A 26,057-nucleotide genomic window follows, 5' to 3' on the forward strand; every position below is an offset into this window, starting at 1 on the left:
CCGTGGACACTCCTGATCCTTGGAAAGCGCTGATGCAGCTTTTCTCAACTTCTGAAAAATGAGTCAAAAGGAATTTCCCAAGGGTGATGGCCAAGTGGAGTGGCCACCCAGGTGGGCCAGATATGAGCCCTTCTGCACGCATGGCCTGGCACCCAGGAGACCTGGGCGGGGGGAGAGCCGTGTGAGCACTGCTTATCCTCCGCCGGCCAGCCCCGTGGCAGATGCTTGAAATGTCCTGTGGAACGAAACCCATTGAGTCTCAGGTGGGGTGGAGAGTCTGTGGTGGGGGAGGTGGATGGGGAATGGGAATGCCAGGTTGGTTTCACCTATAATAGTAATCAGAGCAATAGCAAAAAGTTAACCCTTGTATGGAACTTTCTTTGCAGACCTTTGTTGTGAAAGCTGTACAAGGATAAACTCATTTATCCTTCACAGTAATGCAGTGAGGGAGGTGCTGTGATTATCCCAATGTCTCAGATGAGGAACACAGATGAGGCCTAAGGCCACAGAGCTATTTGAAGGGGGCACTGGGATTTCGACTCAGCATGGTCCACACTCGTAACCATAATGATGACAAACGTGACTGGCTTGCACAGTAGCTGCGGTTTTCAGAACCCTTACCCTGATACCGGGCCACCCCGAGTCCACAGTGACTTGTGTGGAGGTCTGGACAGGTGTGAGCCCTTCCTGGGGAGAGGAGCAAAGTGGGGCTCAGAAAGGCCAGGTGACTGATTCACAGCCATGCAGCGGTAGCAAGGGCTGGGGTCAAGACTGGGGTGTTGGACTCCTGGGCCTGCTTTCTCCCCGATACCCTCAGTACTTGCCGCTGATGTAAATAACTGATATTGCCAAGTGGGCTTCTCCTGGATTTCTTCTTCTAAACAGTGCCAGCCACGAGCTAGCTTCTCCATTTGCCAGCGGGCCTGGGATTTAGGGGCAGGTCTATCCATCCATCTATCTGCCATCCATCCTACCAGCAAACATCTCCTGAACGCCTCCCTTGTGCCAGGACTGTTCTCATGCTGGGGCTGCAAGGTTCTTTTCTGCTGAGTGCCAGGGCTTCTGGAAGGCAGGTGGAGATGCAATAGGCACGGAGCCATAGGAGTGAGAGGACTGGAGGCCATCTAGTCAAATCCTGCTCTTTCCCAGGGGAGGAAACGGAGGCCCTGGGATTGTTTTTTTTTGCTCTAATTCATTTAAAAAATTATGGTAAAATACACACAACATAAAAATTACCATCTTAACCATTTTTGAGTGCACAGTCAGTGGATTAAATACATCCATTTCATTGCACAACAATCACCACCATCCACCTCCAGAAGGCTTTTCATCTTGTAAAACAAAAAACTCTGCACCCATTAAAAAATAACTCCCCAGTCCCTGCTAACCACCATTCCACTTTCTGTCTCTGTGAATCTGACTACTCAAGTACCTCATGTAAGTGGATTCATACAACATTTGTCCTTTTGTGACTGTCTTATGACACCTAGCATAATGTCCTCAAGGTTCACCCACGTTGTAGCAGGTGTCAGAATGTCCTTCCTTTTTAAGTCTGAATAATATTCCAATGTGTGTATACACCACATTTTACTGATTCATTCATCTGTCGATGGACACCTGGGTTATTTCCATGTTTTAGTTACTGTGAATGATGCTGCTGTGAACATGGGTGTGTAAATATCTCTTCGAGTCCCTGCTTTCAGTTACTTTGCGTATATACTCAAAAGTTGAACTGCTGGATTATATAGTAATTCTGTTTTTGATTTTTTTGGAGGAACATACTGTTTCCCTCAGCGGCTGTACCATCTTATATTCCCACCAGTAGTGCACAGAGGTTCTAATTTCTCCACATCTTTGCCAGAACTCTCTTCTTTTCTCTTGTCTTGTCTTCTCTCCTCTCCTCTTCTTTGTCTTTTCTTTCTTCCTTTTTTTTTTTTTTTTTTTATAGTAGCCATCCTAATGGTTGTGAGGTGGTGGTCCTGAGATTTTCAAATGACTTTCTCAAGGTGCCCCTGGGGCGAGGAGGCATCACGCTGCCTCATGGAAGAAGAGAAGGGACCAGAGAAGCACGTGGAGCCCCGCAGCCTGGCGTTGCCATCTGGCTCTCCATCAGGGACAGTGGCCAAAAGTTGCTTTAGTTCATTCGAACTCCCAGCCCTGATGCATTTCATCCGAGGGCACTGAGGGGGTCATGGGTGACCATCTTTGGGAGATTCTGGAAAATGGAACAATGCCAGGAGAAATGAGCCCGAGAGAGTCTTGATTCCAAGAGTGATGAGGGAGGTTGGAAATCCAGTTTGTGCACCACTTAGACTGCTTAGTCTGGAGAGGGAGAATACGGGCAGGTGCAGAATGGGAGAGAGAACATCTTGAAGGACAAGCTGGCTTCCTTTCTGTTGCTCTCCGAAGTAGAACCTCGTAGGTGGAGGGTCTCATAAAGAGGGGGAGACTTGGATGTAAAGAAGAGCTTTCTAACACCTACAGAGGCCCACTGGGGCTGTCTAAGGGAGTTGCGGTCACTGGAACACATACTCACTGACGCCTATTAGGGTGCAGTTGGGAGTTTCCCTCCCTGGGGGGAGCTTAGGTAGAAGTCCTCAGGGCCCACTGAGGTCCCGCCCTTAAGCTGGGCTCTGAAGGGACATGGTCCCCAGAGGTCAAGGCACCTATGAATGTGCTTACCACCTCCCCTTTGACCCCCACTGGGAGAAGCCCCAGTTGGGTGAAGGGCCCTGCCCTCCAGGGGCCCTGTTCAGTGTGGGAGAGAGAGAGAGAACTCTGCGGTGGAAATGAATTAGTGCCCTCCTCGGGGGTTCTGACTGGAGGTGGCTTTGGGGCCCAAGGTGGGCTGCAGTCCGTCTGTGCTGCGCTGGTTGAGGAAGTCTGCCTGCTGTTCCAAGTCCAGGTTAAGATTTGAGCAAATGGAAGAGAGGAGGGAAGGAGAGAGAGCCTTCCAGAAGGTGGCAGGGCTGGAACAGAGAAGGGGTAGGGCCTTGGTGTAAATGGCCAAGTCTGATGGGGGCTGGAGCAAATCCAGTGCCCTGGCTGGGGGGATGAGGGGCCTGGCAATCTTGTCTCACCTTGGTGGGCCTGGCTGGGGTGCCTGTGGGAAGAGCCTGAGTGTGGGAATGGAGGCGGGAGTAGTGTGGCATGGTGGTGGAGAGTGATGAGATGGCAGCAGAGACTGCAGGTAGGGGAGGGGGGAAGGCAGTGCAGTCTACCCGGGGCGGCCAGATAAGGGAGGAATCCAGAAGCCAGGTCGGGGAACTTGAACTTGATGAGCCAAGCACTAAGGGCCATTGTGGGTCCTTGAGTGGGCAAGTGACCCAAAGCAGACTTTGAGAGTGGGAGTCTGCTGCCAGCGGTGGAGTGTGGCTCAGTGGAGAGGTAGCTGCCAGGAGGAGGGCTGGGGAGACCAGACACGAGGCTGGTGCAGGTGCTCAGCATGGGGTGGAGGATTTGTGCAAGGGCGGTCAGAGGGGCATGGAGGAAGGGCCTGGGGAGGCACAGACTCTGAGTGCCCTGGCTGAGAGGGAGGAGAACAGCATCCTGGGCGAGGGGAGCGTGGCAGGAGGGTGTGAGAAATATTCCAGCAGGACAGGGTGGGTGGCGGGGAGGGAGTCCGCAGTTGCCTAGCCTCAGCAACCTGGAGTCCGGTGCTGGGTCCCTCAGGGTGAATTGTGGGGGGCCCTGAGGACAGGAGTGGGCTTGCCCAGTCCCCTCCCTGGGGAAAAGCAAGCGTCATGTTCCATTTAATCACATCCAGCCTGTTCTTTTACTCTGGTGGCCTCGGCCTGCCTGGGAGAGGATGTGGCCCCTGGAGCGACTTCCCCCAAACACTCATGGGACCTGGGCTGCCGGCGCCCTCTCTCCAGCCCCTTGCGCTCCGCGTTGAAGCTCTCCCTTCCGGGGATGCTGAGAAATAACATGGGGCGAGGGGCTGACCTGCGCTCACGTGGAGCTCGCCAACCTCCCCGGAAACGGAGTTTTTCCCCATTCAGAGTGCTTCCCTGCTGCCTGTGCTGTGTGTTTTTGTTGCTAGACCAAGGTGCTGGTCCCCCGACTGGCTGTGGGGTCTGCTATGTGCCCTCCCAGCCATGCCCCTCTAAGTGCCCCGTTATTGGTGCTTCCCTGCCCTTCCCTTTGGCGTTCAGTTCCCTCTCTTCATCTGCTTAGGGTTCTATTTTGAGAACGAGTGAGCCTAGAATATTGTGCTCTGGGTGCTGGGGCTGAGGACATCCCAGCCGGCCCCCCCCCCGCCCCTTTGCCAGCTCCCTTCCCCTCCTGACAGGCCGGCAGCGCTGGCCCTGACCTCACAGTCCATCTGTCCAGTGGCAGTAGATGTGATGTCATGGGGTCTTTTTGTCCTGAAAAACTGCCCGGATTCCAGGCCTCCCAGGGGGCAAGAGTGGAGAGAGCTGGAGGGGTGGAAGAGGGGAGGGTGTGAGGAATTTCTGGACGGAATGTTCCTCTGGAGGCTGAGTCCGCATTCTGCGCCCCCCTCCCCCCAGTCCAGGGCTTGGGCACCTCCCCCCACCCGCTATGGCCCTCTGCCTTTTCCTTCCTCCAAAACAGCAGCCCACAGATACATTTTTTTCCCAGCTCACGCTCCCTGCAGGCCACCGAAATGTCCTGCTGCGTGAACCTCCAGGCAGTCATCCCAGGCACCTTGGCCTCTGCAGACCGGCCCCCCCTCAAGCCCACACCGCTGGGGGTGGGTAAACGCGTGGAGAGGGCATGCATGTCTTTTTTTGGAAAAAAAAAACCCAAAACTTGAGGAAAGGATGTGCAGCTTCCCTTATCCACACTGTGGTTCACAGCCCCTCACATTCAGGAAGTTCTCTCTGATGTCTGGTCCCAGTCTCTCCTACTGCAGCCCATTTCCTCCTCTTCCTCTGGAAGTGCATTGAAGAAGCCTTTTCCTCCTGAGGACCTGAGACAATTAGTCTTTAAGCCGCAGAAAGCTTGTTCCCAACAGGAGGGCAGTTGATTAGGAGTAAGAGGAACTGAATGAAGATTATGGCCTGGGAGAAGAGACCGAGCACGAGGGGGATGTAAGGAGCGGCCTTCAAATACCAGCTGTCCTTATCTACAGGCTGTGTGACCTTGGCCAGGTTATTTAATCTCTCGGGCCCTCAGTTTCCTCACCTGTAAAATGGGATAATGCTTGCCTTGTGAGCACTGGTTATGAGGAATAATGATCGTGAAAGCAAAGAGCCCAATGTTAAGCCCAAGGCATCATTAGTACCTGCTGAGTAATTGTTGTTACTTCAGTAACGTTATGAAAATGCACCTCCAGACCAGGGCCAGGAAGAGGTAAGGCAAGTGAGGCACCTGGGGTGCAAAATTGGAGAAGGTATTGCTCTTAGGGTTGTGCATCCTGAGACTAAATGCCTCCTTAAATTTTCTGCCCTAAGCCTCACTCTAGTCCTTCCCTTGCTCGAGACTCCCGGGCTTGAGGCCCCAGAGCAGAGTCATCCACAGATAGCAAGACTTGGCTGTCAAGTGGCACCAGGTCCAAACTCTGCCACCTGCTTCTGAGCTGGGTTCGAGTTGTCCTGCTTGGGAGCAAGAGGCATTCTGGAAGACCCCTGGTGGGGCAGTGATTTGGCTACCCTCAGCTTTGGAAAGCCTGGGTTCCTCTTGGAATTGGGCAGGGGGAGGGGCCAGGTGGGGGAGGGGCCATCCTTGTCGGGTTCCATCTGCTTCATCCTTCTACAGCTGAGTCTGAGGAAGAAGGAAGAGCAGAGTCCGCCAACCAAGAGCCAAGAGCTAACCCTGCCTGCAGGCTGGCTGGGGATTGGAGTGAGGGGCAATGGGTGAGCTCAGTGATGGGCTTTATAAAACCTGGGTGCCCACCTGAGTCCTGCCATGCACGTAACTGTGAGAGGCTCGGCGAGTCATACCCGCACCTCTCTGTACCTCAGTTTCCCCATCTGTGAAATGGGGAGGGAGGAGATGGTGTCTGAGGAGTGGTGTGCAAAGATGGTGTGTGTGTGTGTGTTTCCGTGCTAACGGTAGGGTGACAGCCGAGGCTTAGTGGGTCTCTGCCAGCCACTGGAACTCCGGGGCTGTGGCCTTGGGAGACCACAGCCCTGATGGCCTGGGAGCTTTCTCTAGTATACCCAAGCTTCCCTGCAGGGCCTAGGGCAGGGGCAGCCTCAGGGGAGAACACCCACCCCCACCCCGCCCCGTGATGAGTTCCCTTGCCTTTTTCATTCCCATTAGCCCCAGAGCTGGCAGTGCATGGAAAGCAGAGAAGCAGGACTTCAATCCCAGGAGGACTGGGGTGGAAGGGAGGGGTGGGGGGGGAGCGCAGCATGCCTGCTGGGCTGTGTTTGCAAACACTGCAGGAAAACACTGGGTGTTGAGGTTGGAAGGGGTTTTTGGAAATTTTTAGCTCCTCAGAAGGCCTCTCCACCAGGACGTTGAAGGCAGGCGTCTGATGGCTGGCCCTGTGGCTGGCCCCCAGCTGGTGTGGGGGAAGGGTGGGAGCAGAGGGCTGGTGCTCAGGTGATTTGCTGGCGGGAGAGAAGTTTCTCTTGCCCTGCTGAGGCCTGTGCTTTCTAATGTCGACTCCCTGGTCTGCATTGTGTCAGACCCAGGAGGGATGGGGTAGGAGGGGCAAGGTGGGGCAAGGTGGGGCAGGGTGGGCTGGGAGAGGGCCTGGCCTTGGACCTGTGCAGTCGGAGCTGATAAATAACAGCTCACAGGTACTGAGAGCTTCCTAAGTGCCAGGCCCCGTTCTGAGTGCTTTCTGTGCTTCATCTCATTTGCTTCTCACAAAAGAGGACCCTTCCTGCTGAAGAGCAGCAAGGACAGAGTGACCTGCCTGAGGTCACAGAGTTGGTAGCAGAGAGTCAGGACGCGGCCCGGCCGTCTGCGGCCAGTGCTGTCAGACTAGACCAGTGGCTTTCACAGTGTCAGCCCTAGACCTGGAAACCTGTTAGAGATGCACATTCTTGAGTCCCTCTCTAGGCTACTGGATCCGACCCTCTGGGGAGGGCCCAGCCACCCGTGCGTCCGTCACCAGCCCTCCAGGTGACTGGGAGGCACACTCACGTTTGAGACCCCCGGCTCCCACTCTGCCCCGTCGGGGTCTCTTGGGAGGCTTTCCCCAGAGCAGGATGAGGGGCTCTTCAGGGCCTGTAATGGGCCTGGGGCAGGTACTCTTGTCTCCGGATGCTCCATCCCACCCCATTTCTGAACCTTCTGAACCCCCACCCCCCACCCCAGTCAGGGAGGCTGATTATATAGACTGTGAAGAGTGAGGGCTTTGGCACTGGGAGGTCTGGGTTCAGAGTCAGTCCTGTTGTGTAGACTCTGCACGCAGAAGGTCCCTGTGATGTGCCCTCCAGGCCTTCTCCTCCCCACAGAAAGCCAGAGCAGCTCAGAGCGGGGGCAGTTGGCCTGTTCTGCCCAGCCCATGGCTCCACGTGAGCATTACAGAGCCCTGGACCAGAAGAGATGGGTGGAGGCTCAGAGGGCTGGGGCAGGCTGGCACTGCTGCAGAGGACTCCCCTGGGTGAGGCCGGGTGGTGGTTGGAGGCTGAGGGGAGACCCTGGTCCTGATTGTCAGGCAGCTCCCTAGAGCTCAGTCTGGGGAAGGGATCCCAGGGGATTTCCTGTGGGCTCATTTGCCTCCTGCCCGGTGGCCTATGGCTCAGGAATGGGGTTCTGGGGGCTGGCTGGGTGAGGATTAGGGCTGGGCTGGCTGGGGACAGACTGTGGCATCTTGACTCCCCCTGCAGAGCCGTCCTCAGACTCCAGGTGGGCCCACCTAGGGGGCTGGGAGGGGCTGGCTGATAGGACACCCCCAGCTCCTGCTCGTTGCTGGACTCTGTCTTCCCTCAACCCTCCCAAGCTGCCTTGACCCTGAACTACACAGGGGGTTTCACCCACCTGGAAAGAAGTTTTGGCCTCAGTCTCTTGTCTCCCAGGCAGTAGGGGGAAAGTCTGGGCGTTTTTAGAAAGAGCGCTACTGCCTTCAGCTCAGCCCACTTCCTTCCTCCATCCCTATCTTGGCCCAGTTCTCCTCCCGGATGCCAGAACGTTTCAGAGGTCATTCCGTCCACTCCCCTGTCTTCAGACATGAACAGCTCACCCTCAGGTCCCGGGATGGGGTTGGGGCAGGTGCTTCCTATTCAGAGACCCACTGTCTAAACCTGGTCCATAGTCGTCTCAGCAAAGGCTTGTTTCCATGACCTTGACATTCATGTCCATGTCCATCTGTGTGATTCAAGGGCCCCTCTAACCACATCACTGAGTTGGAAATGGAGCCCTGGAGACCGTGGTCAGGAGGTGGCCCCGGAATGGGGAGTTTCTCTCTCATTATGGGGGAGTCCAAGGAGCCCACGTTTCAGGATGCCTTTGGTAGGAAGTTGGTCTGCGCAAGGGAAGGATGGCACCAGGGTGAGGGACAGGATCAGTCCACGGGTGTTTACTGACGGCTCGCTACACATACAACAGTCTCCGGCCCGAGGGCTGTGGCAACTCAGTTGGTAAAAATGCTGCTTTGAGTCTGTTTCGGAGGCAGGTGGGATAAGAATCACAAATAAAAATAAAACTAGAGTTGGGGGATTAGACATATTCCCACAATGAGATTATTCACACGCTCAGGACCAGATAGGTAGCTCAGACAGTGAGGCTTACTGGAGTTCTGAGGTGCGAGAGAGAGACCCCTTTGCTGGGGTGTTCAGGGAGGGCTTCAAGGAGGAGGAGAGCTAGTAAGAAAAGAGGAGAAGCTGCTCCGCAAACCAAAGCCCAGATGTGGGAAGAGCAAGGGGTCTGGATGGAAGAGAGTTTTGGGGCAAGGAAATTGAGGTCTGCGAGGGGGCAGGGCCAGAGGTGGGGATGGCCCTTGAAAGCCCACCGAAGCATGAAGACTCCGGCAGGCCTGGTATCCGGGGCTGCTGGGGTTTCACACAGCATGAAGTGTAGAGACCCAAGTTGGGGTTCCAACCCTTTTGTCCCCCTGAGTGGTCAGTGGCTTTGGTCCACTCATCTAATTTCTCTCTATTTGTAAAGTGGGGCTTTAAGGTGGCAGTAGTACTTACCTCGCTGGGTTCTTGTGAATAAATGAAGCGGCTGGTGTGGGCACACATGCCTGGCAGGTGGGAACAAGAGTCACTTACTTGCTTCTTGTTCCTTTTTGAGGGGTCGGTGACTGTCGGAGTTAGGGGCCTTAGTGAGTTTTGTCAAGCTGGATGGTTCTAGGACCCGTAGGATTGTCTTTCATTTTCCAGACTCTGCCCCCAAGCTTGGGGTCAGCACATTATGTCTGAGTCTTGGGTTGGTACCACCGATGCTATCTCAGGAGGCCTTCTGCCCATCACGGCCACCAGCCCCGGGGAGAGAGCCAACCTGGGGATGTTTGCCCTGAGGCCTCATGCTCTTTTCTCCCTCTGCCCACAGCCCGTCAACACTGAAACTGCTCCACAGAATGTAGTGGACACGGTGAGTGACAGCAGGTAGGGCGGGGTGAGCGCCTGGGGAGGCCGGGAAAGCATAACGACAAGACTGGGGGGAAAGTGAACAGATGTGTTTGAGGACACCCTTCTGGAGTAGATCTGGGGAACTTGGGGGAAGGATGGAGACATGGGTGGCACTGAAAGCTGGATATCGGAGCATCCCCTTGTGTGTTCGGAAATGGATCGCTGGGGAACTAGGCAGACGGGGAGGGAGAGGCCCGTGGTTAAACGTGGGCTTCTTTATTAGATACGTAGAATGTGAGAAAGCCAGGCAGATCTTTCCAAACACGTCTTTCTGACCCAGCAGAGAGGCGATTTCCTCAAGGCTGCGTGGAGGAGGAAGGGAAGGGAGTGGGTGGGTCGTGTGGTGGGGAAACTGAGGCTGGCAGCTGAGAGGCGTCTCCGGGCAATGGCCGGAACGGAGTGATGGGCTCAGAGATGGAGGACTTGGGTTCCTCTCCGAACTCCTCCAAGGTTCTATTTGTGAGACTGTAGCAAGTCCTGAGCCTGTCTGTGCCTCAGTTTTCTCACCTGCAGAAATGGGAATAATAATATCTCCCCCAGGAGAGACACAAATGAAAGGGTATGGTTGGCTCTGAGGGGCCGTTAGTGGACAAAGAAATGCTACACAAACAACCCAGCCCCCTCCCAGGCCCTTGTGCCAAGCCCTCACCCCCACCACTGCCACACCCAGCAGATGAAAGACCTGGTACCTTTCGATGACTTTCCTCGACTCCCCTCTCTGACTGCCTTTTCTTTGTCTCCAGGGAGAAGGAGCCTTCCGGGGTGGAAACACACGGAAAAGCCTTGAGGAAGATGTAAGTATTCGGAAGGGAAGGAGGAAGATGCGGCGAGTCCCTGGGGTGAGGGGGATGGGGGAGGCAGATGATGCCTAACACCTGTCTTGTTTGGTGGGCGTCCCCGCAGCCTCCTCTGTAGAACTGCTCAGCTCAATTCCGGAGTGGGGAGAGGGGCTGGGAGGGTGAGCAGGTCCCATGACTTAGACACTGGGCCTTAGTCTTGGCTTCAGCCTCCAGCCCAGCTGGATCCAGAGTTGGTTTGCCCAGTCACTGAGGCAGACCTTAGTGCTGCAGGGTGGGGAGGGAGGGAAGCAGAGGCTGCTGTGCGAGGCCTCGCTGGGGGGTGAGCAGTCACCAGGGCAACGGCCAGGGGAATGGGCGACACTGCAGCAAGAGGGACTGGGGGCAGAGGTGAAGCGGGACTCCTGGGCTCTTGGAGGGTCATCAGCCCCTGGGGAATCGCAGGCTCTGCTTCTTCGGAGGGAGAAGCCTTTGAAAATGGGCTAAATGCCATTGATTCAGGAGGGAATGGGAACATGGGCTGGTTGGTCTCACGGGCTCCTCCTGCCCTGCTGTTTTGGTGGAGGGCGATGGGCAAATTCCTTAAGTGGAAGGACCCCAGGGAAGGGAAGAGGGGCTCTCCTGGGACCCTGCTTTGAGCCGAACTTGTGCCTGGGCTTGTCCTCACACCACCTCCAGGGGCAGATGCCCGTCAATGTCGGATCTTCCTTTTTTTTTTTTTTTTTTTTTTTTGCGGTACGCGGGCCTCTCACTGTTGTGGCTTCTCCCGTTGCGGAGCACAGGCTCCGGATGCGCAGGCTCAGCGGCCGTGGCTCATGGGCCCAGCCGCTCTATGGCATGTGGGATCCTCCCAGACCGGGGCACGAACCCGTGTCCCCTGCATCGGCAGGCGGACTCTCAACCACTGCGCCACCAGGGAAGCCCCCTTTCTCTTTTTTCCCTGCCCTTCTCTGACAATTTGCCCCTCTGCTGGCCTCTCCATCCTCGCCCGCCCTGATCTGCAGAGGAACAGGGAGTGGTTTTGGCGGTTGGCACGGGGGAGCTGTTGATGGCATGAGGCCCTATCATCTGACAGCTGCCTGACCCATGGTGGGGAGGGCCTCGGAGGGAGGTGCTGGGCTGCTGCAGGCAGCACACTTCTGTGGTGAGCCCACCACCTCTGTCACATTGCCCTGGGCCAGCCCCGCAAGGCCAGCCCGGCAAGGTGGAGGTGTCCCCTGGGCCGCACAGGGCCCCGCCAGGAAGAGCAGAAACATGCCTCTCAAATTAATGGGCGAGGCTCTGTTCAAGGTATGCACGGGTCCTATGGACGTGGAGTACCCATGCTGGGATGGACCCTTGTCCGAGTTTGTGATGTTTCTGGGGCTGGGGTACAGGGGAGAAAGTAATTTTCTTGTGTGCCTGCTACTAAAGATTAACTAGCTTAATGCACACAAAGCGGATACTATGTACTCAATAAATGTTAACCGGTCTTATTACTGTTATTTTGGCTAAGGGCCAGGAACTGGGCTGGGTGTATATATATTTTTTGTGTGTGTGTGTGGCCGTGCTGTGCAGCATGTGGGATCTTAGTTCCTCCACTAGGGATCAAACCTATGCCCCCTGAAGTGGCAGCGTGGAGTCTTAACCACTGGACCACCAGGGAAGTCCCCATTGGCTGGGTATTTTTTGATTCCCGTGACATCCCGCTATGGAAGATGCTGTGGCCCCACTTTATAGGTGAGGAAACAGAGGCTTGGAGGGGCTCACTGACTCAATGAATGTCTTCCCCATCCCATCCTGGGACTGCTGCCTGGATCTGGTGTTTCCAGGGCTCCCAACCCTTGGCCAGGGGACAGGGCGATGGTGTGTGAACCAAGCCTTTTAGCCAATGGTCTGGACACTCTTATAAGCCGAGTCCTAGAGCAGTTGCTCCCCACAACTCCAGCCTGGGCCAGACAGATCCTACAAGGTAAGGCTGTAGCAAGAGAGAGTGAAGTTAGACATCATGGAGAACTTTTTGATGCAAGGGTGTGTATGACCTTGGTCCTGGAGAAGAAAGAGGTTGCCGCTTAGTTGGAGTGAGAGGTTTTTTAGGAGAAAGTTCTGTTGATCTGGGATGAAAGTGTGTGTGTCTGTGCATGCCGGGGTGGGTAAGGGTGGTGTCTTGCCTGGATATGGGAGAAGCGACAAGATGAGTTTTGGTCTAGTTAGTTTAGTTAAAGGAGTTCATGAAAGGCTAAGCAAGTGAGCAGATTCCAGAATGGCACAAGTACTGCAAAGGAAGAGAGAAAACCTAATTTTTGAGGATCCCAGACACCTGTTCCAGGTTGAGTGACCGCAGGGTCCCCTCCCCAGCCACTGGGTTCTCCTGCAGTCTGCCTCGGGTGAGGAGGCCCGTTTCCGAAGCGGCATGGTTGCTGCTCTGGGCCTGCTGCTGTGATAATGTGCCTGTTTGTTGAGCTGTTTTCCTGTCTCTGGCCCGCAGCCCAGGACTCACAGGGCGGGAATGGCTGTTTTCCTCCAACGGGGTTGGTGTGTTGCAGAGTTTGTGGATGATGTGCTGTGTCGCACTTTGTTTTGGAAAAATCCAGGCGGGTGGGCAGGAAGGAGAGAGGAAGGGGTGTGGCTGGAGGGGCTGGTGCGGAGGGGAGGGGGTGGCCACAGCCCCCAGAGGAGTCATAGGGGTGGGGAAGGGCCCCTGACGTAGATTGGTCACCAATCTTTGCCTGCCTGACATGGCCCCTGGTGTTGCTTCCAGACCCTCCTTCCAACTGTGCCCCCTGGGGACTTGGGCTCCGGAAACAGCTTTTCTTTTGGTCCAGAGCTGTTGTGTTTGGTCTATGAACCTCAAAGGAAGGCAGGACTCTTCCCACACAGTCATTGCTCCAAACCAACCCCACCCAGGTCCTCGGGTTCCCACTCTTGCTACATGGCGGGGAAGAAGAAGGCAAAAAACGGAGCCGAGGGTCATAGACCTTGAGCCGTCCTGGAGCATCTATCTGAGCGGTGGTCTGCAGTTCCCGCCTGCAGTGAGGACCAAAGCCAACAGAGTTGGCCGAATCTGTAGCAGGAAGGGTGAGGGTTAGATACCAGGAGGAACTGCCTGATAGCAAGAGAAGTAAGACGCTGTTTGAGGAAGGCTGTGGAATTTCCTTTCACAGTGTCCTTTAAGCAAAGGAGAGACTGTGTTTTGGTGATGATGATAGGGGAGAGATCTCGGTGCCTAGGGAGTTGGATCAAAAGTCCTATTATTGATCTATGTCTTGGGTGGAGCAGGGAAGAAGTTCAGAGCATGTGGGTAAAGGACTTTGACAGCCCCAGAGAGGAAAGGAATGGAATTACAGGCAGACAGAGAGCTTATTTTTCTTTATAAAATAAAGCATTTAGAGTACGCTTTGTAAAGCCCTCTGGTAGTTTTTCCTGGGGGCTCAAAGTGGAGCAGGTATATCACACAAGACTGTGCTGTACCCATTTTACAGATTGGTCAGTGAGACCAAGCGACCGCTTCTTAACACTGGCTTCATGGATGAGTATCTCCCTTTGTAGAATGTAAGCTCTCTGAGGTCAGGGACCTCATGCACAGCCCTCAGTGAAGTTCACTGAATGAGAGAATGCACATGACGATGGGGAGCAGAGAGGACAGCCTCCCTCTTGAAAACGGCCTGTGTGATTAGGCAGCTGCTGAAGGTGCCCCGTCTCTAGCCCTGCATGTGGGAGGTCACTGTGTTTCTTGGAGCGTTAAGTTGTGTTGCTCACATGCTCCGCCCCCTCCCCCGACCCATTTCTGGTTCTCCGGTTCTCCTTGTGACTCTTTCCACCAACCCTCAGACGTGTTACCTGTGCACGTCTGCTTTCTGCCAGTGAGTGTCACATGCCCCCAAACTTTGCAGAAAACAGGAAGCACTGTCAGTTAGAGGGCAGCCCAGTGATTCATCAGGGGATGACTGTCCAGCTGTTCGTCCCAGTCCTCTGTGCTGGGGTCACTGTCCAGGGCAGTTTCTTCCCCTGCCCCCCCACCCCCCCTCCCACCCCAGCCCGGCAGAGCAGAGCCAGCTTGGACTTTGTCTTATCACCTCTGGAGGCAGTATGGCCAGACTCTGCTGGGGCCAAGTTTTTATTTATCTTTCCTGGTTTTTTGGGGTGGGGAGGCTGAGGAATGTGGAGTGTTGTAACATTGGGGAAGGGGGGTGGAGAAGCGAGCGGGAGCTGGCTCTCCTGCCCTGTCCATCCCTCTCGCCCCTGTGCCCGTGGCGGCTCCCGGCTCCCCTCGGCTCCCCTCGGCTCCCCTCGGCTCCCCAGTCCCCCTGCCAAGCCCGTCTCAATATCACATTGTCTCTCTGAGCTCCCTGGGCCTGGCCCTGTGTTCCTGGCCACACCTCCAGCCTTGGCTATGGTTGTGGCTTCCAGTTGTTAGAAGCAGCTGTGGCAGCCTCCTCCAAACATGGCTGTGGATCAGCAGTAGATGGAACCCGAGGGGCTATTTATAGCAGGGTGGCCCTGGGGCCTGGAGCAGGGCCTAGGGCCTGGGGAGATTCAGCGGCTCCTCATCAGGGACCAGCGAAACGGAGACGGATGGAGTGTTGGGTTTCTGCGTTCCTCTGAGTGGGTAGTTTTGGAACAGCCTGGTTTGGGTCTTGAAAACCAAACACAACTCAACCCCTCCTTACTGCCCCCGCCTTCGCGCACCCCCCACCTCCCCAAGCCTGACTCATGCAAACCCAAGTCCTCAGAGCCAGGAGAGCTGGGGAGACAGAGAAACTTTCCACCCTGACAGCCCCCCTTGGCTGTTTCCTCCTCTTGCTGCCTCCAAGGCTGAGCTGTTCAGAGCTGGGCGGCGGCCCAGGCAGAGGGGACTCTGGCCGCAGCCTTCTTACGGGAGCCTGGGTAGAGAGTCCTCCTCTTAGCGGGGCTGCCCTGACTTTGGGCTCAGCTGGGAGCTGGGCCTCAGAGCCCACCCACCCCTGCCTCGTAGGCGCTGTGGGGCCTGGAGAGGGCTGAAGGGGGCTCCTCTTCTTGGGACCCCAGTGGTCCAGCCCGAAATCTGAGGGTGAATCTTGCTGGTCATCTGTTTCTCCTCTCCTTGGTGGATTGTGGTTCCGTCTCCTCCAAGAGGTAGATACAACTTGGTGGTCAGGAAAGGCCGGTTTTGGGGAGGCTCAGGGATGTTTGGAAGGTGCCAGTGGGCTCAGAGGGCTCTGGCTGCGCCTGGGAATGTGCAGGTTGGACGTCCGATTCTGCATCGAGCGAGGTGGCTGAAAGGATGGTGGCAGCTGGTGATGCAGGGTTTTGCTTTACTGCAGGGGTGAATGTTTGGCTGTATCGCTAACTACCCTTTTAATTGTACTTGATGTAATAATGGTAAGAGCGTCTAAGCGCCTTATATGCATAATTCCCTTTAATCTTCAAGCAATACCATAAGGATTGTTCCTTCTCACTGGTGACATTATAGAGGCTCAGAGCGTTAAGTAATGCGAGGCTGCCCAGCAGGAAGCTGTGGGACTCTGATCCTGTGCTTTCATCACCGTGCTGTCGGGTTGCCCTGGGATGTTTTGGACACCGACTTGGGTCCATTTGCCTAATTTTGTACAAGTTGACAACCCTGGAGATGGGAATGGGTGAGGGGGGTAACAGACAATGGACGGTGGGTCCTTAGGAGCATGATTTGCTGCCTAGCCCTGGTTGGTACACACCATGCCTGGCTGCTTCTTGTCTCAAAACTTTTGATTGAATGAGCCGGTGTTGCTGCTTTAAAGGAGGGGAATGTGGGCAGCTGGTGGTCAGAGGAGAAATGTTCAGAGCTGGGCAGAGCGGGGCTGGCGCTCTCATCTTTCTCCTTCTTTCATGGTTGCCATCTCTATTCTCCACTTGGGGTCACTATTCTGATGTCCAGCGAATCCAGGTGAAATGCGTTTCCATCAGTTTAGTAACTGTTTTATTGAGTGTGTACTCAGCGCACGTGGCACCAGCCCAGGCGTGGTGCATTTCTCAGCATTTGGGATTTCTCCCTTGCCCAAGGAAAGAGAGCCCTTCCCCTCGGGGGCTCGCAGGCACACTGGCGTGCTCATGTGGGATTGGCATTGATCACTTTTGGCTTTGAGTTGCTGTGTTGCTGGGCTTTAGGGTGCCTGGGCTGGAATGTTGGCAGAGGCAGGAGAAGGGAATCTGTGTTTCCCCGTGGCCCTGACAGCTCGCGTGGACAGCTCTCTGCTGTTCTCCTGCCATCCAGCCGGCCACTGCCCTAACACTGCTTCTCTCCTCTCTTTCTCAGAGCTCCACCAGAGTCACACCAAGTGTCCAGCCCCATCCCCAGCCCATCAGGTATGCCTGGGCTATGGGGGACGCAGTGGGTGCAGGCAGTGAGGTCACTGTGGGTGTTCCCAGCAAGTCACGCCTCTGGGTCTCCGAGACCAAAGTCACAAAGCACGTGATAGGGAGCACGGGCAGATGTGGAAGCCACAGCGAGAGGATGCAGGTAGATGCCAGTGGGAAACTCAAAAGTTTTAGCTTGAAGCCAGTCCTTGAGCTGGATTCTTCATTTACCTGCATGATCTCATCTAGTCCTTGCAACAACCCTGCAAGGTAAGTATTTTATTCCCATTTGGCAGATGAAGAAACTGAGTCTCAGGGAGGTGAGGCAATTTGTTAAAGGTCACACAACCGCTAAGAGGCAGCCCTTGGATTTGCATTCAGGACCGGCTGGCGCTGATGCCTGTGCTAGATCCCGTTCTTCTCCACGGGCAGAGGTTTCTGATATTGGAGGGTCATTTATAAAAGGAAGGTTCTCTATCTGGCTGAGCTGGTGGGGGCTGGGGGAAGGGGATACACAGGGGACTCGGTGCTTTGCTCATCCAGAGTCTCTTTTTTTTTTTTTTTGGTACACGGGCCTCTCACTGTTGTGGCCTCTCCTGTTGCGGAGCACAGGCTCTGGACGCGCAGGCTCAGCGGCCATGGCTCACGGGCCCAGCCGCTCTGCGACACATGGGATCTTCCCGGACCGGGGCATGAACCCGTGTCCCCTGCATCGGCAGGCGGACTCTCAACCACTGCACCACCAGGGAAGCCCCAGAGTCTTTTTTTCCTGGGTCCAGGTTCTCTGGTTTTTTGGCTTGGGCCCTTCCCTCTCTGACTCCCCCCTCACCCCTGAGGCTCCTGAGATGAGTGAGAATCTGGCCCCAGGGATATGGACCACCAGTCAGAGAGGGTCTGGTGTGTAGCTGAAGCTCCCAGTGGGTTGTAGTCCAGCTGCCAGCCCCCCCAGCCCAGGGGGCTCCCCACCTCTCTGAGGAGCTCAGGTGGCACTGGGATGTCTGGGGATCACCTGCCGCTGCAGCAGCCCCCTCTGCTTCCTGAGCCCTTAGAAATCAGGGAGGTCACTGGTAGGAAGCAGCCCTGCGGGGCAGTGGGAGCTGCCAGAGGTGGGGAGAGAGCCAGGGAACAAAGGGCAGGAGCTGTCCTGCCTCTGGGGAGGGCTGGAATGTGTGCTGTGGTCTGGCTTACCTGGAGCCCAGGTGAGCATGTCACCTGAGCTGCCCCTGCTCCTGAGGGGCCTCCCCACCTACTCCACAGCTCAGAGCAAGGGGAGGGCAGCAGAAGGCTAGCTCCAGGATGTGAGAGGACCCAGTTCAGGCTCTCCTTCTTTTTCCGGAGCCATCCAGGGATCCTTCGAGAAACTTCTGCCAGACCAGGCGGCCACAGTATATTAGGAGGCTGAGCTGGACTCCCGGGCCCTGGCTGGTTCCGGCCCTGGCTCTGACCTCTGACCTCTGGGATCACAGGTTGAAGGCAATGCTGACAGGATTGATGAGCACCTAGGACTGGTGTCATCACTCTTTGGTCCTGAAATGGCCTGAGATCCTTGCCAGCTCCTGCCAAGCTCTGTTCTCCCCGGCGCGCCCAGACTGGGCTTGTGGGCTGCATTGGCCTTGCCAGGGGAAGCCTCTGGCCGTGGCTCTGGGTCAGGGAGCAGCCAAGCCCCCTGGGTTAGATCTGGGGGCCACGTAGAGTGTGTAGGGGGTGTAGATCCCTGGACCTTGTCCTGGGGGCCTGGATTCTGATCAGGACCCGCCTCTGCTTACTGTCTCCCCAGAAACATGAGTGTGAGCCGGGCCACAGAGGACAGCTGTGAGCTGGACCTGGTGTACGTCACTGAGAGGATCATCGCCGTCTCCTTCCCCAGCACAGCCAATGAGGAGAACTTCCGGAGCAACCTCCGTGAGGTGGCCCAGATGCTCAAGTCCAAACATGGAGGCAACTACCTGGTGAGGATGGGGCCCCTTGCCCGCTGGTCCAGTGCCCCATCCTTTCTGCTTGCCACCTCCTCCTGCTGGTGTCTTGTCCTACCTGCCCCTGAGCCAGCTCTTCCTCTTCTCTCCCTGCACCTGCCCTTGGCCCTAAGGAGTGTCTCTGCAGCTGGGATGCAGCATCTGGAGACAAGTCGTGGGTGTGTGTGTGTGTGTGCACACGTGCGTGCTTGTCCATGTATGTGTGTGTGGTTTGTATGTATGTGTGTGTGGTTTGTATGTTTGTGTGTACGTGTGGGTACATGCATGTGCGTGTGGGTGTACGTACGTGTGTTGACCAGGAGGAGAGAATAACAGTAAAAGCTCACGTTATTGAGCCCCGGTGATGAGCCAGGCCCTGTTCTAACTCCTTTCCACATATTTAACACCACGACAGTCCTAGGAAGCAGGTTTGTCGAGAACACAGAGAGGTGGGGTATTTGTCTAAGGTCACAGAGTCAGGAAGTGGCAGAGGTGTCATACTGTCGGTGCCTCTGAGCAGTCTTAGGGCAGAGTTGTGGCAGAATGTGTCTTGAGAGACCTGGTGTTGCTGACACCGGGATCATACCTGGCACAGGAGGATCTCCTAACCAGTGTGGAGGAAGTCCCCTCCACCCCCCACCATGGTCTCTAATGTCAGAAGGGCTGGCCTGGGGGATTGGATCTATCCTGGCCCCAGGGGAGCGCTCAGGCCTGCTTTACAGGGAGGTACTTGTGGGCTGGACCCACAGACTGGACATACCATCATGAGGGGCTGCCCTGGGAGGTCTGAGCAGAGCTGGGGGGTAGCGGCTGTATTAGGTCCCTAGGACTGCTGTAACAAACTACCACAAATTAGGTGGCTTAAAACAACAAAATTAATTTTTTCACAGTCTGGAAGCTAGAAGTCCAAATCAAGGTGTCAGTGGGGCCATACTCCCTCTGAATCCCCCAGGGGAGAACCCTGCCTTGCCTCTTCCTATCTTCTGGTGGCTCCCGGCAGTCCAGTGGCTCCTTGGCTTGTAGTGGCCTTGCTCCAGTCTCTACTTCTGTCATCATGTGACCTTCCTTCTTTCCTGTGTCCGTGTGGCCTCTCCTCTTCTTAGAAGGACACCAGTCATTGGATTTGGGGCCCACCCTGAATCCAGGATGATCTCATCTCCAGATCCTTGACTGCTTACATCAGCAAAGGACCTATTTCCAAATAAAGTCGCATTCTGAAGTTCCACGTGGATGTGAATTTTTGTGGCATACTATTCAGCCCTCTGCGGAGACCCGTCTGTCAGCTATGTTGGACATTGTTAAGAGTCTGGCTTTAAACATCAGAATGTTGTGGGTTGGAATGCTGCTCTGCTCTCATCAACGATCTGATCATGGCACTTAGCCTCGTTAAGCCTTAGGATCCCCATCTGTAAAATGGGTCTACTTACCTCTATGGTTGTGGAGAGAATTAAGGCAGGTGGTAGGTGTAAAGCCCTTAGTGTGGCCTGGCAGGCTGTGGGCACTGTAACACTGAAGTGTTAGCCATTGTTAACGGCATAGAGTGTGTTCCTTTATGGCCTCAAGAGTGGACCAGAAGCCGTCTAAGATCCTGCCCTATTTCAGGAGCCCAAGATTCCACGGGTTTTTGCTGCGTCCTGCCTGTTCCAGACCCTGCAGTCCTCTTCTCTCCCCAGGCGACATCACAGGGGTCTTGAGTTTCCCAGACCATGAGGTGGATGTGGGGAGTTCTGCACGCCTCTTTCAGAGGTGGAGAAGGGAATCCAGAGGTTGGGGGATTCCCGTGGGATGTGGTCAGGTGTTGGGAGGTGTCTGCTGGGAGAGGGGTGTCAGGGGTCTGAGAGGGCTGACCCAGCACAGTTTGCACCCTCCTATGGAGGGCGTCCGACCACTTACATCTTCGTGCGGTGAGCTTCTGAAGTCGACATGTGAAGAGGAAACCAGAGGTGGCCAAATGCTTATCATTTGACACTACTGGATTTCCATTCAGTGTGGAGAGATGCCCACCTTGGGGGTGGCATGTGGGACCTGAGACAGGCTCTGTCCCCTTCTCATCTTCAGTTCAGGATGTCCGCTCATCCAGGGGAGTGGCTGGGTGTCTACATACTTGTTTCTCTCTCCCTCTTTATCCTGAGAACCTGTAGTTGAGTTCCTGTCCATCGGTGTGTATCTGGTAGGACTCCATGTATGGTGATGTAGGTAGAATTTCCAGCAGGGAAGAGAGAGAGAGAGAGAGAGAGAGAGAGAGAGAGAGAGAGAGAGAGAGAGAGAGAGAAAGGGCCAACCTTCTCAGAATCTCTTCCTTTTCCTCCTTCTAGCTTTTCAACCTCTCTGAGCGGAGACCTGACATCACAAAGCTCCACGCCAAGGTGAGTCCATGGCTGTTTGGGGTGGGGAGGGATTCTCCCTGCCTGGAAGAGGGAACGGGGGGCTCCCTTCCTCTGAGGTTCCCACATTAGAATCTTGGGGGAAAGTGCTATGACATTGCAAAGCCTATTCAAACTTACAGTGCCATCTTCTATTTGGAAAATAGAAAATAATGTATTTATTGTTTCCGTAATATGAATTACAGACAGCAAAGCTCAATACAGTGATTTCCACCAAGGTCTGCCACCCGTGGTGCACACAGAGTCTCTGGGGTGGGGCTGGAGCTGTGAGATTTTGAGTCTTATTGAAAAGTATTCTGGATTTAAACCAGCTGGGAATCACCACCATAGACCCTCCTACAGCCAACTTTCTTTCACTTGCTGTTCAGTGCGCTGTGTGTGGGCTTTGTGTGCCCATCTGCTCTGGCCCCTGGGTTATGGTGCCTGTCGCTGTGTGACCTTGAGCGGGTGGCAGACTTCTCTGGGCCTCAGTTTCCACCTCTGAAAGTGGACGGGCTGGATTAGATGTGCTCTCTGGGCCCTTCCGAGCACAGATTTTCTTTTACATTAAAGTTTTGTGAGTTAAGAAAAGTTTGAAGGAGCCTGATGACTGCTGTTCAGATCTGTTCTCTGTCTCGCTCAGGCCTCCTTTGGTTGGCCTGAAAACTTGATGGTTTGTGTGTCCAGGGCCTGGAAGAGAGCCGTGAACAGGCTTCACCTTTCCTTCTTCCTCCCTGAGCCAGATCTCAGGGTTATCTGTGGGAGGAGAGCTGGGGGACAATGCTGGAGGCTCCCAGCACATTTTAAGGTCAAAGTCATATGGAAGGGACCTGGGGCCATTGGCTCTAAGCCTTTGCTTTATGCACAAATCAGAAACTGGGGCCGGGGAAGGGGCTGTGACTGGCCTGAGGCCCACAGGGAGGCAGTGTCAGAACCCAGGGTCTGTAGGCCCGGGTCATTGTCCTTTGCCTCCACACCCCTGCCTTCCAGAGGGTTGACGTGCAGGGCAGGAACTGAGGCCCCGCTGCTGGTGGCATCGCTGTGGGGCTGGTGCGTGACGTGTGTGGGCACCTCCCAACCACCGCCCCCCCACCCCCCGCCCGTTGACTCTCTGGACTTCTGCCGCTTCTCACTCATGGCTTGGGCCACAGGTACTGGAATTTGGCTGGCCCGACCTCCACACCCCAGCCCTGGAGAAGATCTGCAGTGTCTGCAAGGCCATGGACACTTGGCTCAACGCAGATCCCCACAATGTTGTCGTTCTACACAACAAGGTCAGAGCGGGGGCTGCAGGGTGTCTGTGTGTGTGTGTGTGTGTGTGTGTGTGTGCGTGTTCATGCCCATGCATGAATATATCCTTGGATGAGTGTATGCACCTGCCCATATCACTGGATTGTGTGAGCATGCAAGTTTGTTTGTGTGTACTCTCCTTCTTGGGGATAATCAATTCTGTCTGGGGTGCACCCCCAGGAAGTGGAGGTACCAGCCCGTGGATCACTCAGGTGTGGTGGACGATCAGCTGTGTTTCTTCTTTTTGAGACTCAGCCCCCATCCACTTCCTACCTCCTCCGATTCTCCCTGAGAACCCCGCCCCTCTCTGCAGCCCCTGCCCGCCTCGCTCTGGGGCAGGAGGGCCAGCCTTAGAAGTAAAGGCTTTTGTGTTTCGGGGCTTTTTCAGGGAAACCGAGGCAGGATAGGTGTTGTGATCGCGGCTTACATGCACTACAGCAACATTTCTGCCAGGTAAGAGGGCCCCGAGCCTCCCATTCTCTGAATATTGACAGCAGAGCCCCCTTCCCCCACCCACCCAAGGCCTCTCCCTCCCTTGGGGTTGGAGGATAAGGACAGAAGAGGTGAGAGGTGCTGAGGACAGGGGGAGGAGCCCCTGGAAAGGAGAATGTCCCTGCCCTCAGCTCTGGGACAGGGGCCGTTGGACAGAGAGCAGGAGAGAGGAGACACCATCCCTCTGTCTGGGGCCCTGGGGAGGAGCAGCCGTGGGAGGCAGGCCCATGGATGGACACCCCGTCCAGTCGGCTTCTTGGGGCCACTTTTCTTTGCCCAACTGCCTTCTGTTTACCTGAGTGAGCAGGGAGGGAGTCACAAAAAAATATTGGATCACATCTGGGTCCAGCAGAGCCATCTGGAAGGTTTCTCATCTATTCCCCTGCTTCTGGCCAGCAGGGGCATCTTCCCACTTAGGTGTTTTGCATCAAGAATAGGAAACAACCAGTGGATGATTCCCATTCTGATTTGGATTTTCAGAGAGGCAGAGGAATCCCTCCATTCAGTCGTTTGATGACAGTTATGGAACAGCCACTGTGCAGACGGCTCTAGGTGCTGGAAAGAGAGCAGTGGGCAAAGCCAGGCCACTGCCCTCATGAATGTTAAATGAGTAAACAAACACATCAGTAAGAGCAGGTGATGAGTACTTTGAAGGACGGAGACTAGAGCAAGATGGTGGGGAAAGGAGGCCTCTTGAGGAGGTGATAATTTGAGCAGAATTAAGTGGCGAGAGGGGGGAAGAGCTGAGTCCTATACAGTCCGTGGAGGGGTGGGGTGGGTGGTGGCAGGGGACCTTCCAGGCAGAGAAGAGGGAAGGACAAAGGCCAGCAGTGGGAATTCGAGGGGCTGGCATGTTTGGAGCCGAGTGAGTGAGGGGACGAAGAGTGGGAAGTGAAGCTGGGAGGGGGCAGAGCCTGGGGGCCTTGTACCCTTGATAGGGACTTTGGGGTTTATTCTGAGAGGGATGGGACATCGTTGGAGAGTCAAGAACGGAGAAGCTATGTGATCTGTCTCTTTAAAAAATGATCTCTTTGAGGATGGGTAGAATGCTCTATGAAGGGCTTGCAGTAGGACGGTAGTTTTATGACTTTAAGAAACCTGACCAGCTTAATCTTTGCTTAATGGTCAACATTTCCTGTGCACCTACTGTGTGCCCACATGTGCCAAGCTCTTTATAGATGTTATCTCACTCAGTTGCCGCAACAGCCTTCAAGGAAGGCACAGTTATCAGCTCATTTGACAGGAAAGAAAAATCAAGTCCAGGAAGGTTAAGTAACCTGCCCCAAGTTGCAGGGCTACTAAGTCAGTGATGAACTTGAGATGGGCTCCCAGGCTGCCTGGCTCCAAGGCCCTTGTGCTGAGTAGTATAGCACACAGGATGGAGAGATGCTGGGGCAGTCCTTTCCTGAAGGCCTCTCAGGACAGAGTGGCCGGAGGGCTCTGCGGGTCTGGGAAGCAGGGCTGGGTGGACAAGGGACTCATGGAGGTTGGCTCCTCTGACCACCTGTCTCTCCCCACAGTGCTGACCAGGCCCTGGACCGCTTTGCAATGAAGCGGTTCTATGAGGATAAGATTGTACCCATTGGCCAGCCATCCCAGAGAAGGTAGGTCTCCAGGGCTCTCGGCCCAGTGCATGTGTGTGTGAGTGCGTGTGCGTGTGTGTGCGTGTGTGCACTCGCTCTATGTGGGAACTAGCCTTGTGTACCCATGGTGGGTGGAGCAGCACGCCTAGGTGGGGGTGTACCAAGCATGCACGTTCAGGTGCCAGCCTGCAGGGGTGGGAGCTCAGGGACTTGGGTGAAGCCATGAGCAGCTGTGTGTGCTCACACTGGGGCATGGCAGTTGGCTGCTGAGGTTGATTCCAGAGAGCAGCAGGGCCAGAGGTGGGGGAGGTACAAGAAGGAAGCTTGTATAAGAAGGCAGTGCCTTTCTCGGTCCTGGCAGCAGGGTTGCTTCCGTGTTTTGATGGGTCTATAGGAGGCTGATGTCACTGCCACCTGCCCTGAGGAGGTCACAGATGTTCGTGATAAGGGTCACCTTCTGCTGTGAGAGCTTTAAAATTTTACAACAGTCTCTCACCCATGTGGTCCACAACAGCCCAGGCAGGAAACAGGACAGGGATGGATTCCTTCATTCATTTGGCAAATTTTAGGTACTCTAGTATGTTCCAAGTGCTGGAGGTATCTAGTTGGACAGGACAGAATCTTTTGCCCTTAGTGAGCTGATATTGTATTGGGAAAGATGGACATTACACAAGTAAATAAACCTTCAAGGTCATGTCAGACAGTGATAAGTGCTTTGATGGGGAAAAACCCAAAACAGAACACAACGGGCTAGAGAATGACAGGGGTGGACATGAGGGGCTGATTCCAGTGTGCTGACCTTTCTGAGAAGATGACATGTGAGGTGAGGTCTGAGAAGGGAGAAGGAAACATCTAAGTAAAGGTCTGGGGTAAAGGGTCCAGGTAGAGGGAACAGCAAGTATAAAGGCCACAATGTCTCACTGACTTTTCTATCCCTTTGGAACACTGACTGGGCAAGCAGGACCCCCTAGCTACAGATCCTGGAGCTTTCCAGCCTCTCCATGCCGGGGGTCCCCAACTCACACCCCATCACCCCTACCTTGCCTGGCTAAAATGTGCCGGCACCACTGGGGACTATTTCCACCATTGTAGCAGGAAGCCCAAGCAGAAGTGTGTGAGTCCTCAGGCAACCAGCGCCTTACAACTGGCACAGGACAGCTGGTAGCCAGTCTCTGGGTCAGAGATCAGAAACGGAATGTCTTTATGTGCAGAAAATTCTGACTAGGCTGCCAGACACAGCAGCTGTGGATCAGTGAGAGTCTTCCCAGGGAAGAAGTTTCAGGGAGGAAAGAAGTATTATTCAAGAACCTGACTTGCTACCTGTGGCTGGTGCCCTTGGTCATGAGTCTGGCCCTTGACCTTGAAAGATAAGAGGTTCAAATAGAGGAGCACGATGTTATGATGGCACAATGTGGCTTGGAGAAAGTGGGCAGAGCTGTCACATTTCTGAAGTGGAAAGCCTGGAGAATGGGGATGAGTGTTACCTCTCAGGACCGGGCTTGTTCAGGGATTCCACCGTGCTCAATGTGTGCTTACGTAGCATGCCAGCGGGGTGTGTGTGTCCGTGTTTACATTATCTGTACCTGCCTTGCAGCTCATATCTGCAACTGCATCTGCTCGTGGGTGGGTAATTCTGTCTCTGCCCAAATGTGGAAGTGCAGCTGTTGGGAAAGTGGCGTTTGTTGCCACTTTCCCGCCTTCTTGTCAGTGTCGCTTGCAGGGATTGGAGCAGCTGGAGGAGAGGAGGGCAGGGAGTGAGGAAGGGAGGGGCTTTGCCTGCAGCTCCCCCATTCAT

General features: G+C 55.0%; 1 protein-coding gene across 10 annotated transcripts in view; it reads left to right on the top strand.

Annotated features, from left to right (window-relative positions):
• The window catches only part of TNS1 (tensin 1), a 231,703-nt gene that overhangs the window by 119,288 nt on the left and 86,358 nt on the right, over positions 1-26,057 (top strand). For 9 of the 10 annotated variants that reach the window (XM_082630693.1, XM_082630691.1, XM_082630694.1 and 6 more), the window contains 8 exons: positions 9,415-9,456; positions 10,238-10,288; positions 16,542-16,591; positions 18,360-18,531; positions 20,850-20,900; positions 22,049-22,171; positions 22,576-22,640; positions 24,200-24,283. In XM_082630693.1, coding sequence (XP_082486819.1) covers positions 9,415-9,456; positions 10,238-10,288; positions 16,542-16,591; positions 18,360-18,531; positions 20,850-20,900; positions 22,049-22,171; positions 22,576-22,640; positions 24,200-24,283 — 638 coding nt within the window. Of the gene's footprint in view, positions 1-9,414; positions 9,457-10,237; positions 10,289-15,295; positions 15,386-16,541; positions 16,592-18,359; positions 18,532-20,849; positions 20,901-22,048; positions 22,172-22,575; positions 22,641-24,199; positions 24,284-26,057 lie in introns of those variants that run through there. The other variant, XM_082630692.1, reaches the window with a different exon arrangement.

The sequence above is a fragment of the Mesoplodon mirus genome, assembly GCF_964341445.2.
Source record: "Mesoplodon mirus genome assembly, chromosome: 8".
In the NCBI taxonomy this organism is placed as follows: domain Eukaryota; kingdom Metazoa; phylum Chordata; class Mammalia; order Artiodactyla; family Ziphiidae; genus Mesoplodon; species Mesoplodon mirus.